General features: G+C 36.4%; 1 protein-coding gene across 4 annotated transcripts in view; it reads left to right on the forward strand.

Annotated features, from left to right (window-relative positions):
- KNL1 (kinetochore scaffold 1) overlaps nucleotides 1–20,813 on the forward strand; it is a 70,266-nt gene that overhangs the window by 4,599 nt on the left and 44,854 nt on the right. For all 4 annotated transcript variants that reach the window (XM_040492300.1, XM_040492298.1, XM_040492297.1 and 1 more), the window contains 4 exons: nucleotides 2,945–2,999; nucleotides 4,091–4,130; nucleotides 5,028–5,087; nucleotides 10,064–10,125. In XM_040492300.1, coding sequence (XP_040348234.1) covers nucleotides 2,965–2,999; nucleotides 4,091–4,130; nucleotides 5,028–5,087; nucleotides 10,064–10,125 — 197 coding nt within the window. In that variant the 5' untranslated portion in view covers nucleotides 2,945–2,964. The remainder of the gene's footprint in view (nucleotides 1–2,944; nucleotides 3,000–4,090; nucleotides 4,131–5,027; nucleotides 5,088–10,063; nucleotides 10,126–20,813) is intronic.

A 20,813-nucleotide genomic window follows, 5' to 3' on the forward strand; every position in this document is an offset into this window, starting at 1 on the left:
CTCTCTCTCTCTCTCTCTCTCTCTCTCTCTCTCTCTCCACCCCCCCTCCACCTCCTCTCCCCTCCCCCCTTCACACAGCCTCTATCTCTCTCAAGATAAATAAAGCTTAAAAAAAAAGATAACTGTCTATGTAAATAAGGGACTATGGGGAACAGAATGAAAGTAGGGAGACCATTAGGTGCATTTTGCAATAGTTTACACGAGAGGTAATTGTAGCTTGAACTATGTTGGGGGCACCAAAGATAGAAGTGAATGCATTTGGATATATGTAATGCATGTGGGATATATATTGGAAATAGAACTACTAAGATTTTGTGAATAACAGAATTGGAAATAGGTGTCCTACTTGTTTAATCCCAGAGGGAAATGTTCAGTTTCACCATTAAGTTGATGTATGCTGTTGGTTTTTTAAATAGATATGGCTTGTTAGATTAAGGAATTTATCCTCTCTTCCTAGTTTGTTAGGCTCTTCTTTTTTTAAACATGAAAGGATGTTAAAGTCAAACTTTTTTCATCTGAGATGATCTTATGATTTTTCCATTTGATCTGTTGGTACGGCAAATTGTAAAGTTGATTTTCTAATGTTGAGCAAGTTTTGCATTACTGGAATAAAACCAATATGACTAAGATGTATTATTCTCTTTACAAATTGTTGGCTTCTTTGTGCTATCTATTTAGGATTTTTATATTTATGGTGCTGAAATTGGCATGTGATATTTCCTTTCTGGTACTGTATTTATTTGGTGTGGGGGTGGGTGTGTATGTGAGATGGAGATGTTTGCAAGTAAGAGCTTTCATTAAATACAAAATAATTACCCTAAAATTGTAAAAGTGGTTGCTTTTAAGGAGAATAGTGAAATGCAGGGGGCTGCTATTTTTAAAAAATTATCTTGAAAAATCAACTTCTAAAAATATTGTAAGTAGGTATGGGTATTATATGTGAGCAGGAGTAAGTGAAACCAGAAGAATGGATAAACAAACTGAGAAAGTTATGGAGGATGAAAGGAGAGGGTCTGAAATCAAATTCTTTTTTTTTTTTAATTTTTTTTTTTCAACGTTTATTTATTTTTGGGACAGAGAGAGACAGAGCATGAACGGGGGAGGGGCAGAGAGAGAGGGAGACACAGAATCGGAAACAGGCTCCAGGCTCTGAGCCATCAGCCCAGAGCCCCACGCGGGGCTCGAACTCACTTACCGCGAGATCGTGACCTGGCTGAAGTCGGACGCTTAACCGACTGCGCCACCCAGGCGCCCCTAAAATCAAATTCTAATAGATGCCCATCATCTTGCTATATTGACAGCTAATTGAATAAATTGATATTAAAAAAGAAGCAGATTTTTGTTTCAGTTTGAAGTTCAGATTCATTATGAACTATTGTCCCTTAACTTGGCTTTTGTTATATATGATGAAAGCATGTAAAATATCTTTTAAGTATCTGGGTTTTTTTGGCGTTTTCTTTTGTTTTACTTCTAAAATAAGAACTTTGATGGAATAGCTTATGTGTATGGTATTAATGATGTGGTAGAAATGCTAATACTGTTGGGTAAAATATGTAGCTATTCTGTTCTCTGAAGTCTGCAGTAGAATTTTTTCTTACACAGAGGTGAGGTTCTAAAGTTAATTCATAGGGTGCCTGACTGGCTCTGTTGGTTGAGCGTCCTACTCATGATTTCGGCTCAGGTCATGATCCTGGCTCAGGTCATGATCCTGGTGTCATGGGATACAGCCCCTTGTTGGTCTCCGTGCTGAGTGTGGAGCGTGGTTAGGATTCTCTCTCTCCCTCTCTCTCTCTCTCTCTCTCCCTCTCCCTCTCCCTCTCCCACTCCCCCTCCCTCCCTCCCTCTGCCCCTCTCCTGTGCATGCACACACACTCTCTCTAAAATAAATAATAATAATAATAATAATAATAATAATAAAATAAAATAAAGTTAATGCATTTAGTATAGTTATGTGTAGCTAGGAACTAAGACCAGTTGAGGAAACTTTAGCTTATGTCTCTTATTTCACATTTGGAAAGAGAAATATTCATTGAGTGGAATTATAAGCATAATCAGCTACACTTTTTATTTTATTTTATTTTTTGCCATTTATATTTTAGAGAGAGAATGTGCAAATGGGGGAGGGGCAGAGAGAGAAGGGGACAGAGGATCTGAAGCGGGCTCTGCACTGACAGCAGTGGCCCCCATGCAGGGCTCAAACTCATGAACCATTAGATCATGGCCTTAGCCTAAGTCATTGCTCAACCAACTGAGCCACCCAGGCTCCCCTCAGCTACACTTTTTAAATGTTATTTTCATGTGTTAAAGATTTTTTGCTAAGTACTCACAGTTGAATTTTTTTTTTAATTTTTTTTTTTCAACTTTTTGGGATAGAGAGAGACCGAGCATGAACGGGGGAGGGGCAGAGAGAGAGGGAGACACAGAATCAGAAACAGGCTCCAGGCTCTGAGCCATCAGCCCAGAGCCCAACGCGGGGCTTGAACCCACGGACCGCGAGATCGTGACCTGGCTGAAGTCGGACGCTTAACCGACTGCGCCACCCAGGCGCCCCTCACAGTTGAATTTTCATAACATAAATATGTATATTATGTATTTTGATACCTAATTGATTTCATTTGGGGATTGAATTATTATATAATCCACAAATTCTTGTAACTAAGGTGAATTTTTATTTGAAATATTAATACCCATCTCATCCCAATCAAAGTTAGTCACTGATTTTATCTTGAATATGAGAATTATCCAGGAGTATTAATTATAAAGGGGTAGTTTAAACTCAAAAGTTCTCTTGTTTTATAGCCTCATTGTATAGCTTTTGCTTCCCTTTTTTTGGTCTTCCCCCAGAGAGTAATTCTGAAGTCACAACTTTGCTATTAATCTCGTCATAGTTTTTAATTTCTTTTCTTTCTTTCTCACCTTTTCTGATGTTGTATATTTGTTTCAGAAAAAGATTTTCTTCAAAAAATGGATGGGATGTCTTCAGAAGCTAATGAAGAAAAGTAAGTTCATGCAGTGTAACTAAAAATGTTAAATTCTGTCAGAGAAAGATACTTTTCCTATTAGTAAGAACAACATAACTTCTGAAATCTTTTTCCATTTTGCTCCAAGGAAAAGAAGTAAATGTTACGAAGTCATAGCTCTCTTTGCCTTATCTTTGTGTTTATATATCTAGGGTCAAAATTAAGAGGGGCTTTAGAGACCACCTCCCATCCCTTCAATTTAAGGATGGGAAAATTAAGGCCCAAGGAAATGAAGTGATTGGTCTAAAATTGGCATCACAAATTGGTGGCGTGTTTATAGCCTACACACTTCTTTTTTTTTCCCCTTAAACAATATTTTTACATTTTTGGATTAGTTGCTAAAATTTTCTCTTGAAAAATTGAGCGTAGCAACACTGGGCTTATATTCTTGTGGCAACCACTAACCTGATCAGAGTCATGACTGTGACCATTAGACTAAGCAGGAGCTCTCCTTTATCATCTCAACACTGCCTGTTTTTCTTGCATTTACTAAATTATCTGTTTGACCTCCATAGGCATTTTAATTTTCAAAACCGCTCTAAAAATCACACAGTAGTAAAACCAGAGCTAGAGTCTCTTGGTTTATGACCCATTTATCTTATAATTGTACCTCTGGGGGGCACCTGGGTGGCTCAGTCGGTTAAGCGTTTGAATTCAGCTCAGGTCATGATCTCACGGTTCGTGGGTTTGAGCCCCACATTGGGCTCTATGCTAACAACTCAGAGCTTTGAGCCTGCCTCTGATTGTGTCTTCCCTCACTGCCCCTCCCCTGTCCGTGCTCTCTCTGTCTCTCAAAAATAAACATTAAAAAAATTTTTAATTGTACCTCTGTACATATGGTACATTATGTTGTACTCGTGGTTATTTCAAGAGATATTCTTGTAGTACACATAAGTATTTTAAAACACTGACTTTCTAAATACTGAATTTAACGTCATAAATTTTGCTAAGTGAAAGTGATGCCATGTGTTAATTGAAAGTGATGGCCGATTTAAGGATGCTGTGATGATGGCTTTTGAAAATTCAGTCTTTCATCAATGTGTCTGTAAATTTTTTTTTTCCTTTTTCAGTGACAATATGGAAAGACCTCTTAGAAGAAGACATTCCTCAGTAAGAAACATTTAAGTTAATAATTGTTACCTTTTTTTTGAATGATGACTATATGCCACAGTAATTTTGACTATAGCATCACCATCTGGCTCCACTTTGCTCTCTGGATAAAAGACTGAAATATTTAATTGGTTACACAATTCTGTAAATATACTAAAGTTTGTATTTTATTAATTAGTAATTTTATCAATCGTATGCTATGTAAATTATACTGCACTAAAGTTAAAAAATGTATTTAAACAGTGTAGTAAGGCACAAAAAATCCAACCCAAACTGATTTTAGCACAAAATTTATCCAAACAGAAGGATGACTTTTAGCACAACTTAACAGGGGTTCCAATAATATCACCAATACTAGGATTTTTTTCTCACTTTTCTACTGATTGCTTCCTCTGTATAATCTCCAATGTCAGACAGGCTCTCTCCCAATGATTACTACATATAGCTCTCCCAACTTCCAGTTTCAGGTCCTAAATGAAAAAGTGTCTGTTTCCTCAAGATAAAACAAAAACAAAACTCAGGATCGAATCATATTGGCTCAATTATCTTGTTATAGGTCAAGTCCTCATTCCTGAACCGCTCACTAATGATGAGAGACTATCATGTGCACATTGTTATAGACCAGGGCTACATGTTGTACCCTAGGGTTGGGTGGGGCTTACCCAGACCACATGAGATGAAGGTAGGCAAAATAATTGAGGTGGGTGGGCAGGGAGAAGGGAATAGATACCGAGTGTTTAAACCAGCCACAGAGTATAGCACTGCACAGTATGAATTTGAGGAGTTTTAGAGGCTTTCACAGAAATTTTAACATCTCTACCTTTCTCCTTATGATATAACTTGAACTGATTATTAATGGATATGCCAGATTTTATTGAATAATTCTAATTCTTCTAGATTTTGAAACCCCCAAGGAGTCCTCTTCAGGATCTCAGAGGTGGGAATGAAACAGTTCCGGTAAGTCTCTAGTGCAAATGCTTTATATAGATGACTATTTTCAGTGATAATTTTAACAGTCAGGAATTTATTAGCTATATGAAGACAGACATCATAAATGATTTTTAGTTGAATGTGTACAAATAAGCATCCCATGACCCTCAGGTTAAAATCCGAACTCTTGAGTAAGCTGGCACTCTTGATTTTTAACCCCCATTTACTTTTCCAACCTTCTTACTTGCCACTCTCACACATGTATCTCACCATTCAGGATTGCTTACTATTCTGCAGACATGACACAGACTGTCAAGCCTGTAAGAATTTACATGTGTTATTTCCTTCATTTAGGTGGTTAGTCCTTCATTCTTCTTTGTCTTCCCAACATTCTATTAAAAACTTTTTTCAAACATTTTGAGAAGTAGCAGGAATTTTAGAGTGAATGCTCATATAGTCATCCCTTAGATTCTACAATTAATATTTTATCAAACTTTATCATAAATCTGTAGCCCTCTTTATTTGGTAATTCCTGTTTACCCGTTAAGACTCAATTTTGGTATCACTTCTCTCAAAAAATCATCCCTCAATATCTTCTAATTGTCTGCTAATGTCTTTTCTAAATGGAGAACTCTTTAAGGGTGGGTACTTTATCATGTGTTTTTTCAATTTATTTTGCCTGGTATAGTTGACTTTCAGTACGTTTTGTTGACTGATGAAATGCATATAGTTTTGGAGACCATATAATTTTGAATGCTCACTCTACTTCGGCCTCTCTAATCTTTCTCAAATACATAAAGCTTTTTCCTGCCTCAGGGCCTCTGCATACATTCTACCTACAAGGCTTTCTCTCTACCCAGTGCTTTATCTGACTAATTTTAACTGATCCTTCAGGTTTCAAATATACTTCCTCAAAGTAATCTTTCCTGATTCTTAGGCTAGATTAGTTTTTTTTTTTTTAATACAATTTTCCTTCATAACACTCATCACACTTTGAATTTTATATTTGTGTAGATTTTTTGTTTCAGTATCTTTGTCACCATAATTCCCAGTATAGAGTAGGGGCTATATTTGTTTCCTTTACCATTATTTTTTCATCACTCAGTACAGGAGCTGGTGTGTGTGTGTGTGTGTGTGTTAAAAACTTAGTGAACATTGAATAAGTAAATAACAGATTCATAGACTCCTAAAGCTTTAAAACCAATAGGACCTCACCAGTAATCTTAAATCCAATTACTAATTTTTTAAAAAATGTTTATTTTTTATAGATGAGAAATATAAGGTCCAAAGAGGTTAAATTTTTGTCCAAGTCCACGTAGTTAGTGGCAGACTTCAAATTTGAGATCTAATCTACTAATTTGTAGCTCAGTGCTCTTTCCAGTATACCACACAAATTTCAGTTTTTCTTTTTCCTTTTATTATTTTTTTAAAGCTTATTTATTTTGAGAGAGAAAGAGTGAGACAGCATGGGCTGGGGAGGGGCAGAGAGAGAGGCAGAGAAAGAGAATCCCAAGTAGGTTCCATGCTGCCAGCGCAGAGCCTGACACAGGTTTTGATCTCATGAACTGTGAGATCATGAACTGAGCTGAAATCAAGAGTTGGAGGTTTAATGGACTGAGCCACTCAGGTACCCCTTCTTTTTTTTTTTTTTTTTTTTTTTAAGTAAGAAGTATAGTAGCATCTGTTAGTTTCAGTATTTACTATGTCATTATCATTGTCCTAGTAAGCTCAAGGCCAGTTGTAGTGTCTGCTAGGGTATTAACAGAGAGGATGAACATTCCTGATTCTTTGTTATAATAAGACACACTCAAATATTAAGAATTAACATAATAAAAGTCTCTGTGGATTTTGTTTGTTTCTCTCTTTTGCTTTTTGTGTTTGGTATCTATGTGAGTAAAAATGTTTGCTCTTGTTAAGGAAAATGAGAGAAAAAAATAGCGTTTTATAATGAAAAAATGCTCAGCATCACTAATAGAGAAGTGCAAATCAAAACCACAGTGAGATATCAGCTCATATCCATTACTGTGGCTACTGTAAAAAACAACAGAAGGGGTACCTGGCTGGCTCAGTTGGTAGAGCTTGTGACTTGATCTTGGAGTTGTGAGTTCAACTCCTATGTTGGGTGTAGAGATTACTTAAAATAAAATCTTTGGGATGCCTGGATGGCTAAGTCCGTTCAACTCTTGATTTGATTTGATTTGATTTCTCATGATCTCATGATCATGAGACTGAGCCTCACATCGGACTCCATGCTGGATGTGGAGCCTGCTTAAGATTAACTTTGCCTGGGGTGCCTGGGTGGCTCAGTTGGTTAAGCGTCCGACTTTGGCTCAAGTCATGATCTTGCGGTCTATTAATTTGAGCCCTGCTTCTGGCTCTGTGCTGAGCCTGGAGCCTCCTTCAGATTCTGTGTCCCCCTCTTTCTCTGACCTTCCCCCACTCATACTCTGTCTCAAAAATAAATAAACATTAAAAAAATTTTCAAAAATTTAAAAAGATTAACTTTGCCTGTCTCCCCTAATTGCTCTCTCAATCTCTTTCTCAAAAAAAAAAAAAAAGAAAGAAAAAAAAGATGGAGTGCCTGAGTAGGGTAATTGGTTAAGCGTGGAACTCTTGATCTCGGCTCAGGTCATGATCTGACAGTTAGTGAGTTCAAGCTCCTGCACTGTAAGTGCAGAGCCTGCTTGGGATTCTCTCTCTCTGCCCCTCCCCCACTTGTGCTCTCTCTGTCTCAAAATAAAAAACTTAAAAAAATTTAAAAAATAAAGAAAACAACAGGTGCTGGCTAGGATGTGGGATAATTGGAAACCTTGTATACTGTTGGTGGAAATGTAAAATGTTGTAGCCACTATGGAAAACAGTATGGTGGTTCCTCAAAAAATCAAAATAGAATTACCATATGATAGTAATTCCACTTCTGGGTATATACCCAAAAGAAATGAAAGCAGGGTCTTGAAGTGAGATATACTTCTGTCATAGCAGCATTATTCACAGTAACCAAAAGTTAGAAGCAACTGACACTGTCCACTGACAGATGAATGGATAAACAAATGTGGTATCAGTGGAATATTAGCCTTTAAAAAGAAGGAAGTTCTGATACACATTGCAATAAAGAGGACATTATGCTAGGTGAAATAAATCAATCACAAAAAGACAAATGCTTTATGATTCTACTTAGGAATTACCTACAGTAATCAAATTCATAGAGACAGTAAGTGAAATGATGTTTTCTAGGAGACTGAGCAAGAGAAAAGGGAGTTGTTTAATGGATATGGAGTTGCAGTTTTGCAGGATGAAAAGCATTCTGGAGACTGGTTTCACAAAGTGTATACATAACATTACTGAACTGTACACTTAAAATGGTTAAGATGTAGTTCACAGGTTCGAGCCCTGCATCGGGCTCTGTGCTGACAGCTCAGAGCCTGTAGCCTGCTTTAGATTCTGTGTCTCCCTCTCCCTCTCTCTGCCTCTCCTCTGCTCATTCTCTCTCTCTCTCTCTCTCTCTCTCTCCCCCTCTCAAAAACAAATAAAAACATTTTTAAAAAATTGGTTAAGATGTATTATGCTAAGTGAAATTAACTAGTCCCTTGACAAATACTGTGTGATTCCACTTATGTAAGGTATCTAAAATAGTCAAACTCATAGCAGAAAGCAGAACAGTGGTTGTCAAGACCACAGAGGAGGGTAAAATGGAGAGTTGCTGACTACAGGTATGAAGTTTCAGTAAAACAAGGCAAGTTCTAGAAATCTGCTGTACAATGTTGTGCCTATAGTTAACAATATTGTATTATACACTTAAAAATTTATTGAGGGGCGCCTGGGTGGCTCAGTTGGTTGAGCGGCCGACTTTGGCTCAGGTCATGATCTCGCGGTCCGTGAGTTCGAGCCCCGCGTCGGGCTCTGTGCTGACAGCTCGGAGCCTGGAGCCTGTTTCAGATTCTGTGTCTCCCTCTCTCTGACCCTCCCCTGTTCATGCTTTGTCTCTCTCTGTCTCAACAATAAATAAAAACGTTAAAAAAAAAATTTATTGAGAGGGTAGATCTAAAGCTAAGGGTTCTTACCACTTTTAAAATTAAAAATTTTTTTTAATTAAAAAAAATTTTTTTTAATGTTTATTTATTTCTGAGACAGAGATGGAGCATGAGTGAGGGAGGGGCAGAGAGAGAGGGAGACACAGAATCAGAAACAGGCTCCAGGTTCTGAGCTGTCAGCACAGAGCCCAATGTGGGGCTTGAACTCACAAACCATGAGATCATGACCCGAGCTGAAGTCGGTCACTCAACCGAATGAGCCACCCAGGCGCCCCTAAAATTAAATTTTTAAATGAAGTTAAGATGGTAAATTTTATTATGTGTATTTTACCACAGTTAAAATTTTTTCTTAAATCCTAAAAATAGGATAGTAAGGTTACTATAACAGACCACATATCACTTGCTTTGTCCCCAAGTCTTTCTTCTTCTAAATGGCAAAATAATCATTCATTTAAAAGGAGAGAGAATGGGGCGCCTGGGTGGCGCAGTCGGTTAAGCATCCGGCTTCAGCCAGGTCACGATCTCACGGTCTGTGAGTTCGAGCCCCGCGTCAGGCTCTGGGCTGATGGCTCAGAGCCTGGAGCCTGTTTCCGATTCTATGTCTCCCTCTCTCCGCCCCTCCCCTGTTCATGCTCTGTCTCTCTCTGTCCCAAAAATAAATAAATGTTGAAAAAAATAATAATAATAAATAAATAAAATAAATAAATAAATAAAAGGAGAGAGAAAAAGGAAAGAGAGCATAATCCCCTTCCTTAAATATGTTGTTTGTGTCGGTATGCTTATTACCACTCACATGGAAAATCATGCTCCTGTTTGTTAAGTGCATTAAGATATTTCAGAGAAGTAAATAATTACCACAATTGATAATATCACATTAACTCAGAATAAGACTTAGTCTCTGTCTGTAGTACTGTGGAGACCTAATTCACAGTAGTTTCATTATGAATTATACCATATATTCTCTGCCCTTAGGACTCTAATGCTTTGAGAAATAAGAAAAGCTCCCGTCGAGTCAGCTTTGCAGATACTATAAAGTAAGTTGGAAAGAGAAATAATTAAAATGTTACAGGTAATAATTTTTTGTCATCAAATCAAATATGTTGGTACTAAATGACTTGATAGTCTGGGTTTTAATTACATAAGCATGTTTTTGTTACTGTTGTTATTCAGCATTATGCTTGAGAAACATTGAAAGGATCACCTCTAGAGTCGGAAACAAAACAACTATTTCTTACCACTGTTAATTTAACATTGTATTGAAGGTGCTAACCAAATATAGAGAAAGTGCAGTTATAAAAATTGGAAAGATGCGGGTAAATCTATTACCTTTTGCAGATTAAATGCTTGTATATTAGGAAAATCTAACAATATCAATTGAAATACCTCTACAAACAATAAGCAGGATACAAAATTAATATATGAAAATTAATATATTTATTATATATAAAAGATAACTAGTAGAAGATAAATGTCTTTTTTCCCCATTGTATTATATTTTGTGGCTATGTGTTTAATAATAAAAGCATATAAAGGATAAACCATTGTTGAAGGATACTAAAGAATTGTGCAAATGAAAATATAACAAGTTCCTGAATTAAAAGATTCAACATCATAAAGATGTTACTTCTCCCCAAAATAATTTATTAATTTAATGTAATGCTTAGATGTAATGTTTTCATGATTATTTTCGTGATGTTCAGTAGTATATTTGTATTTCTTCATTGATTCAAAAGTTAATAGAGAATTTAAAAATAGCCAGGTGGTAAGAGTATTTTGTCATTACTTTTTAGTTATATTGCAAAAATGTTGATCTGTATTATTTTGATTTTTATTGAAAAATTTCTGTGACTGTATATGATTAATTTTTATAGATGAACCATAAGTACTTAAAAAGAAGATAGATGTATTTTGTACTTTAGAGTGTAGAGTTTAATATATATCAACCATATCCACCTTCTACCTTGTTACTTGGAACTTGTATAATCCTGTTTTAATCACTTTAATCTGTCATGAATTATAAGAGAGAGGTAAATTAGTCTCTTGTTGATAGTGTGTCTTACTCTAGCTCTCTTTATATTTCTAATAGTTTTCCATTATGAATGTTGATTCTATATGTTCTTTGATACATAGTCATCATTGTTATATCTTCATTCAGAATTGTACTTTCCAGCATTAATGAAATCATCTTTGCTTCGTTTATTATTTTTTGACCCAAATTCTACCTGGACTGATTAATAAGATTTTTGACTCTGCTATATTTTATTTTCATTTACCTGGTTTACTTTTGTGTATAGTTTCATCATGTATGAGCAATGAATGGTATTCTGTATGTGACATCTTTTGGTTGCTGGGTAGTTCCAAATAGATACTGTCTTTTTTGTTGTTGATTGATAGTAATTTTAATTGTTTCATAACTTTTTTCTATTACTCTATTATCCATTTATCAGTTAACATCTTCTTGGATATACATGAGTTGTCAGTATTTCATATGTGTTGACTTTTGCAAAAAAGAAAAAATATAGTAAGATTTGGTATAATCAGAGAAGACTAACTGTTGGTTGGCAGTAGACTTCCCTGAGAAGTATATTCCTTGGTGAAGTTGCCACTGTCTTCCTGGATCTTGCCCATGGCTTTGCAGATTCCATGTTGTTTTTGTCTCTACCAAAAAATAGGTTGATCTCTTAGAGGTGGGCTTACTAAACAGATTCACTAGAAATTTGTGTTTAAATAGAATGCTGCTACTAAAAAACAATCATGAGAAACAGATGAATCAGAACAATCCTTGAGTAGTAAGTACTTTCCTTATAGGCATTCTACCTAAAAAAATAAATTGTAAATATGGCTTGCTGATTATGGAATTTGAGGTATTAGTTATTTAAATGATTCTGAATGTTTAATGGCTCCAGGCTCTGAAATGTAATTAATCCATCTCCACAGTAGACACATTGCAAATCCATTGCAATGGATCCATTGCACACATCCATTGCAAAGTGTTGGATGCTTCTGTCTGTATACTCCTTGAATAGATATGGCCAAGGTTTTCTCCCATTTATTTCACACTGACTTTGCTTTTACATGTTTTCTTTAGGTGTTTTCTTATTAACGTAAAAATAAACAGGTTCAACTTTCTGCTGGACATTTGATTGTTCCTTGTGCTTGTTAAATTATTTTGTGTAAATTACCTTTTTGCTTTCGAATTTCTTCCCTGGGATTATATTTCCCGCAGTAGAATTGCTGGCCTTAAAGTAAGAAGCAGTTGTGTAGCCTTTATTACATTTTTGTTATTGGTTTTAATACTGCCAGGAAGTACATTTTTTTCATAATACATTGTAAACATTAGATTTTAGCACTTATTTCCAGCTGACTTGATTGGTTATAATGTTATCTCCTAGTTATTTTAATTTGTAGTTTGTTTGCTATTATTTTTTCTATATTGTCTTCATTTTTTTTTCATTTTGAAATGTTTCTTTTTTTTCCCTTGTCTACTTAGGCAATATTGAAGAAAATATTTTTTTTTAAGAAAATATTTTAAAGTTTTTGTGTGATTGAACACTTTAAATTTTGTGTTTACTGAAGTATGTGTCTTTCCTACTTCATAAGTAATTTTTTCAACCTATCTTCAGAAGCTTTTCTTATAGATATTACATAGGTTAAAAAGAGAAAGATCAAGGAACAACCATAATTAAGAAAAATTTACAGGGGCGCCTGGGTGGCGCAGTCGGTTAAGCGTCCGACTTCAGCCAGGTCACAATCTCGCGGTCCGGGAGTTCGAGCCCCGCGTCAGGCTCTGGGCTGATGGCTCAGAGCCTGGAGCCTGTTTCTGATTCTGTGTCTCCCTCTCTCTCTGCCCCTCCCCCGTTCATGCTCTGTCTCTCTCTGTCCCAAAAATAAATAAACGTTGAAAAAAAAAAATTTAAAAAAAAAAAAAAAGAAAAATTTACAGAAAAATGGAAGAAGAAAGAATTATTTTGCTATTTCATATAACATTTTGCCATTATGCCACTTGCATATCTCCATATGTTTACTAAATATGCTTTATTAAGTATATTTCGTTGGTTTACAACTTACACTTTGTCTACCTAATATGTGACAGTCTAACATTTGGATTTCAAGATGTCTAAATATATTTTTGCATTTTCTTCTTTGTATTTCTTTGATTTTTTGCTTCTGGTATTTTTTTTCCTTTACGTGTAATTTGGATTATTCCTTGTTAGTTTTTATTATTAATTTTCCTTTTATTATATGATAATTAACCTTATTTAGTACTAATACTTTTTTGCTGTGAAACTTAATGTAATGGATAACTTCAAAATTTTCTTCTTTTCCTTTTGTCCATAGATAATTTCCTAAATTGGATATTTTCCAATTTATATCTTTTTTTTTTTTAATTTTTTTTTCAACGTTTATTTATTTTTGGGACAGAGAGAGACAGAGCATGAACGGGCGAGGGGCAGAGAGAGAGGCAGACACAGAATCGGAAACAGGTTCCAGGCTCTGAGCCATCAGCCCAGAGCCCGACGCGGGGCTCGAACTCCCGGACCGCGAGATCGTGACCTGGCTGAAGTCGGACGCTTAACCGACTGCGCCACCCAGGCGCCCCTCCAATTTATATCTTTAGGTTGTAGATTGAATTAAAGAAAAAAAACTTTTTTTGAGTAGGCTCCATGCCCAACGTGGAGCCCATTGTGGGACTCTCATGATTCTGAGATGAAGATGCTGAGATCAAGGGTGTCTGGGTGGCTTAGTCGGTTAAGCATCCAACTCTTGATTTTGGCTCATATCAAGAGTTGGACACTTAACCATTTGAGCCACCCAGAACCCCCAAAATCATTGGTTTTTTAAAAATATATAGATTTAAAGTTATACATGATATTCACATAATTGTTTAAAAATAGTCTCTGTATCTATAAGCTACTTTCTTATTCCAAATGTTTTCCATCATTTGCTATCTAGTTTTCTGCTGGTTCTTCAGCTAATTTTGTTCATTTTTTTTTAATCAAAAATTTTTTTTAATTTAATTTTTTTTTTCAAAGTTTATTTGTGAGGGGGAGAGAGGCAGGGAGAGAGGAAGACAGAGGATCTGAAGCAGGCTCTGCACTGACAGAGAGCTTGATGCGGGGCTCAAACTCACCAACCATGAGATCCTGACCTGAGCCATAGTCAGACACTTAACTGACTGAGTCACTCAGGAGTGCCAATTTTGTTCATTTTTATTTTCCTAGACAATCACTGAGTTTTTTTCAAATGTGTAGGTTTGAAGTTATACATGGTATTCTCATAATTTTTAAAATAGTCTCTGCATATACTACTTTCTTATTCCTAATGGTTATTTCCATCCTCATCTCTAAAGCATTGAATAAAGCCTTTTATTCCATAATTAGAAACAATAATTAAAATATGCAGAGACCTTTGAGAGATAGTACAAATGTCTGGGTTACATAGACATGTATAAAGGAAGTGGAGGTATAAAAAATAAGTCATTGGGAAGTTAAAAAAGCTTCCAAGTTTTTTCCTTTTTTTCCTCCATTTTAATGATTGAAAATTTATAGCATACACAAAAGTAGAAAAAATGGTATGAAAACATAGATGTCCATTTAGCAGTTACAACAGTTGTCCACTATGGCCACTTTTCTTTTACTATACCCATACTTTCCCTTTCCCCTCCTACTGAATTATTCTCATGTGAATCCTAGATATTTCATTAGTTATATAACTTTAAAAGGTACAGAATTTTTTAAAAATATATTTGTAATACTATTATGAATAGTTCATAATACTATTATCACATCTTTTATTTTTATTTATTTATAATTCTTTAAAAATGTGTATTTATTTTTGAGAGAGAAACAGAGTGCAAGCAGGGAAGGATCAGAGAGAGACAGAGACACAGAATCCGAAGCAGGCTCCAGACTCTGAGCTGTCAGCACAGAGCCCGATGCGGGGCTCAAACTCATAAATCATGAGATCATGACCTGAGCTGAAGTCAGATGCTTATCCAATGGAGCCACCCAGGCACCCAAACATCTTTTTTTTTTTTTTCCCTGATGCTTATTTATTTACTTTTGAGAGTATGAGCAAGCAGGAAAGGGGCAGAGAGAGAATCCCAAGCAGGCTCTGTGCTTTCAGTGGTGGAGTCCAGTGAGGGGCTCAGTCTCACAACTGAGACCATGACCTGAGCCAGTATCAAGAGTCAGATGCTTAACTGACTGAGCCACCCAGGCACCCCTATTATCACATCTTTTAAAAGCTGTGATATCACAGCTATGATATCAGCAAACATCTGGCCAGTGTTCACACTTCTTTGTCTCAGTTTTCTTCTCCTTAGATAATGGGCATGATTCATTATCCGTACACACTTAACATATTTCATTTGGTTGATATCTGTCTTAAATCTTGTCGTCTGTAGGTTCCCTCTTCCTTTTTTTCCTTATAATTTATTTAAAACATTTTTTTAATGTTTATTTTTGACAGAGAGAGATTCAGAGTGCGAGTGGGGGAGGGACAGAGAGAGAGAGGGAGTCAGAGAATCCAAGGCAGGCTCCAGACTCTGAGCTGTCAGCACAGAGCCCGATGGGCAGCGGGGGAGGGGGGGCCTCGAACCCATGAACTGTGAGATCATGACCTAAGCCCAAGTCGGATGCTTAACTGACTGAGCCACCCAGGCACCTCTCTTATAATTTATTTTTTAAATAGTGTGTCCCATTTGGGGCGCCTGGGTGGCCCAGTCTGACTCTTGATTTTGGCTCAGGTTGTAATGTCACTGTTGGTGAGTTCGAGCCTCATGTAGAGCTCCATGCTGGAGCCAGCTTGGGATTCTCTTTCCCTCTGTCCCTCTGCTCTACTCTCTCTCTCTCTCAAAAATGAAGGAAGGAATGAACGAACAAAGTATCCCACATTCTGGATTTTGCTGATTATATCTACATGGGATAATATTGTATAATACATTTCTCCAGAATTCTTACCAATTGGTTACTCTATCTAGAAAGTTTTAACTTAAATTTGATGTTTTGGACAAGAATTCTTGTGCTTGCATCAGACAGCACTTAATATTCAGTTATCTCTCTTTTTTATGATGTTAACAGCTGTTGATGATCATTACCTAGATCCACTATTTCCTTAAAGTTTAACTGATAATATTCTCATTCTGTCTCTCAGTTATGGTTCATATAGGAAAGGCAGATTAAATTCTTGGAGCAGGGGTCTGTTTACTAGTTTCAGTATAATGAGTTGGTTTCCTAGTATCCTTCAAAGTTTATAATAAGAATTTTTCCCCTGATATCTTTACTTAAATAAGTTATCTAAATCATGAACTTAAAAGCATATTTAATGTGTTTTATTAATACTCCAATTATTCTGCCTTTGACAAGTGGAAATCTCTTCAGATTGGTTTCTGACCTTTTGACATAACCTCAATAATCTTTGATAGCTTCTTTGCTTTATAATATACCAAGCTGTTGATGTTCATTTCATGTATTACCTGACTTAGACCTGGAATCAGCCATTTCTTCAAGGAGTGAGCCCAACTGCTTTTGGTAGGAATAGCATTTGAAGAACACAATCTGGATGCTATAAGTTCTCCTCACTATTGAATTGGTCATTGTTTCTAGGCCATTCTATTACCAAACAATCTATCACAGTTGCTAACTGAGGAAACAAATGAATGAGCCCTGGTGCACTGGTCTCCATCCCAGGTGATCCCAAGGGGACTAGACAGGTTGAAAGCATAGCTCCTGGCTAAGTTTGCCAATGGTGTTGCCCAACAAACTTGGATAAACTCATCACAAGAGAAGCCAGTCACTCAAGAGACAAGGGTTTGGAAAAGAGAAAGGGAGAAATTTATTTCAAGTGCTGACAGTCAGGGAAAGTGGCAAGCTCCAGCCTTAACAACTGACCTCTCCACCCACAGGATAGACACCTAGAGTTTTATAGGGAGGGATTCAGCAGTACATAAAAGAAGGCAAACAGCACGTGATCACGGGTGGGGATTGGTGTGTGTTCAGCCTATGATCATGGGCAGAAAAGGGGACACTGGGGTGTCGTCTTCTAGGCATTCCCTTGCTATCAGGGCTTTTTTTGTTTGGTATATTGGAAAGTTCCAGGTCATTGCAAAGCACCTTCGTCAATGTCTTAAAAAAGTGCAATAATAAATAAGCACAATGGGTTTTAGTTAGAGCCTGAGTTAAGCAGTCTTGTCTATTTCTGTTGTTTTTTTTCAAGTTTATTTATTTTGAGGGAGAGAGAGTGCACACGCGCATGAGCAGAGGAGGGGCAGAGAGAGGGAGGGAGAGAATCCTAAGCAGGCTGCACACTCAGACGCAGGACTCAGTCCCATGAACCATGAGGTCATGATCTGAGCCGAAATCAAGAGTTTGTCACCCATCCAACTGAGCCTCAGTATTACTCATTGAATCCTAACAATCATCTCATTTTATGAATAAGGAAACTGAGGCTTAGCTTGAGTAACTTGCTCAAGTTTCCATACCTATTATGAGGTAGGGCTCATACTCTGGAACACACTGTGGAGGTTTCTCAAAAAGTTAAAAATAGAACTACCCTATGATCCAGCAGTTGCAGGTTATTTACCCAAGGATACAAAAATACAGATTCGAAGGGCTACATGCACCTTGATGTTTATAGCAGCATTATCAACAATAGCCAAACTATGGAAAGAGCCCAAGTGTCCTTTGACTGATGAATGGATAAAGGAGATGTGGCACATATGTACAATGGAATATTAATTAGCCATCAAAAAGAATGAAATCTTGCCATTTGCAATGATCTGGATGGAGCTAGAGTGTATTATGCTAAGTAAAATAAGTCCGTGAAAGACAAATACCATATATGTGGAATTTAGGAAACAAAACATGAACATATGGGAAGGGAAAAACTGGGGCGGGGAGCAGACCTTAACTGACTCTTAACAGTAGAGAACAAACTAAGGGTTGATGGAGGGAGTTGGGTTGGGGATGGGCTAAACAGGTAGTGGGTATTAAGGAGGGTACTTGTTACAATGAGTACTGGGTGTTAATATGTAAGTGATGAATCACTAAATTCTACTGAAACCAATAGTACACTATATGTTAACTAGAATTCAAGTCAAAATTTGAAAAAAAAATGTATATATATAATAGAAAAGATATATGGAAGCATCCCAAGTGTATATCAATAGATGAATGGATAAAGAAAGTGCACACATACATACACACACATACAAAGAGGTAGGGCTCAGACTCTTGACTATTTTTCATCAGACCGTTCTTAATCATATTATTATGTCTTCTTACATTTTTCACATTGCTGGTATTTTCTTTTTCCTCTAGTTACCCTTATTATTTGTGGGATTAGACTATATTTTTTAGGTCTGTCTGATTGTTATAATGGTTCTCTTCCTGTTTTCCTTGTTTTTTAGATTTGTTGCTTATTCTGTTTATTTTATTTGTTTTATAGTGAGTTTGGCTATTAAAAAACATGTTCCTAGAATTAACAGGGAACTTTGGAAACAGGGGTAACTGAGATAGGATTCTTTTACTATCTGTCCAGGAGAAAATAACAGCATTTTTTACTTAAATATGTGTTAAGGATGATAGAATGTTAAAGTTAGAAGTAATCTGGAGCTCTTGACTGGCTTAGTTGGTAGCGTATGCGACTCTTAATCTTGGGGTTGTGAATTCAAACCCCACACTGGAGGGAAAGTTTACTTTAAAAAAAAAAAAAGTGAAATTAGAAGTAATGTTAGAGAGACAGTAATAGTCCAAACTCTTCACGTTTTAGTGAGAAGATTGAAGCCAGAGAAGTGATATAACTTTCCTAAGGTAACATAGGTAGTGACAGAGCCAACAGCTATAATATAGGTCTCCTGATTCCTAGTCTCCTGCTTTTTCCACTGCTTCTGATTACCTTTCCCTGTTACTGTTAAACCTAGCCCACCCTTTCCTTTCCTTGGTTATAATCTACTCATTATACATACTTTCCTGCAATGGCTCTGGGATGTTAAAAGGAATTTGAGGTTCTAAACCAAAAAACCTGGAACAAGTTCTTGCTTATTACTACATAGTCCCTAGCAAGTCTCTTAAAGAACATTAGTTTCCTACTTTATTAGGATGGAAATAATAGTCCTCACATATCTGTTAGTGTTATTGCATGGCCAAAATAAGGTAATGTATGTTAGCGCAGTGTCAATTTAAATACTATTAAACAATGTATAAATAGTGTTTCAAGAAAGTATTCTTTGTTGGGGTGCCTGGGTGGCGCAGTCGGTTAGGCGTCCGACTTCAGCCAGGTCACGATCTCGCGGTCCGGGAGTTTGAGCCCCGTGTCGGGCTCTGGGCTGATGGCTCAGAGCCTGGAGCCTGTTTCCGATTCTGTGTCTCCCTCTCTCTCTGCCCCTCCCCCGTTCATGCTCTGTCTCTCTCTGTCCCAAAAATAAATAAAACGTTGAAAAAAAAAAAAAGAAAGTATTCTTTGTTAAAAGATTAATTGAAAAAGAATTACAAGATTTTAGATGTAGAAACAAGCATAGTAAAAACTCTCTTAATAACTCCCACCTCACTAAATTATTAGAATAACCTATATTCTCCATCCCCCTTGTAAAATATACTGATATCTACAGTATAGATATCACTGACCTTTCCTGTCCATAAACTTCAGTTCCTAAGACTTGATTGGTAGGCTTTCCAAGAAGTATTTGTCTTGTTCATCTGCTTGAAGTTGTTGTAATTGTATAACTTAATTTAATATTAGATAAACTGATGAAAATGAATTCAAAGACAAAGATCGTTATTTCTGTGAAAGTTGTAATGAACAGCTAGGGTAAAAGTTGATAAAGGTCAATTTATTTTTAAAAGTACTTTCAAATTTGGTATGGCTGAGACAACCATAGGGAAATCTTTCATGAAAATTTAGAAGGATTCTGTGTTCATATTACTTGAAAGTTTCTTTGTTTATTCCTCTTGATAAAAACACTAAAATTGAACCTATAGATCCACTCAAAGTAAAGTCCTCAGATTGACATTCGGAGATTTGCAAATTAAAGTCCACTTATGTTTAAAATTTTTTAATGTGTAAGGTGTGTATGGATCAGTTATGATTCCTTATTTTAAAAGGCTCTTTTTGGGGCGCCTGGGTGGCGCAGTCGGTTAAGCGTCCGACTTCAGCCAGGTCACGATCTCGCGGTCCGTGAGTTCGAGCCCCGCGTCAGGCTCTGGGCTGATGGCTCGGAGCCTGGAGCCTGTTTCCGATTCTGTGTCTCCCTCTCTCTCTGCCCCTCCCCCGTTCATGCTCTGTCTCTCTCTGTCCCAAAAATAAATAAAAACGTTGAAAAAATAAATAAATAAAAGGCTTTTTTTTTTTTTTTTAATTAATTGGCCAACTACTGATCCTGGTCATATTGAATAAAAAGGCTTCTATTTCTATTGTAAATCATTTGAAGAAAAATTGTTTCTAGGATAGCTTGGTAGTTATAAGCTCAGGTTTTGAAGTCAGATTTGGGTTTGCATTTTGGCTCTGCCACTTACTAGTTCTATGACTTTGGGGGTTACTTAACTTTTATGACCTTTAGTATCTACATCGATAAAACAACATGGTAATTGTTATAATCATTAAAATGCATATAAACAACATAGCAGAGGGCTTGTCACACTGTATGCATGCAGATGTTCACTGCTTTTTGTAATTTAAACTTTTGAAATTTAAAAAAAAATTTTTTTTAACGTTTATTTATTTT

The sequence above is a fragment of the Herpailurus yagouaroundi genome, unplaced genomic scaffold (genome assembly GCF_014898765.1).
Source record: "Herpailurus yagouaroundi ecotype Mexico unplaced genomic scaffold, PumYag 184, whole genome shotgun sequence".
In the NCBI taxonomy this organism is placed as follows: Eukaryota; Metazoa; Chordata; class Mammalia; order Carnivora; family Felidae; genus Herpailurus; species Herpailurus yagouaroundi.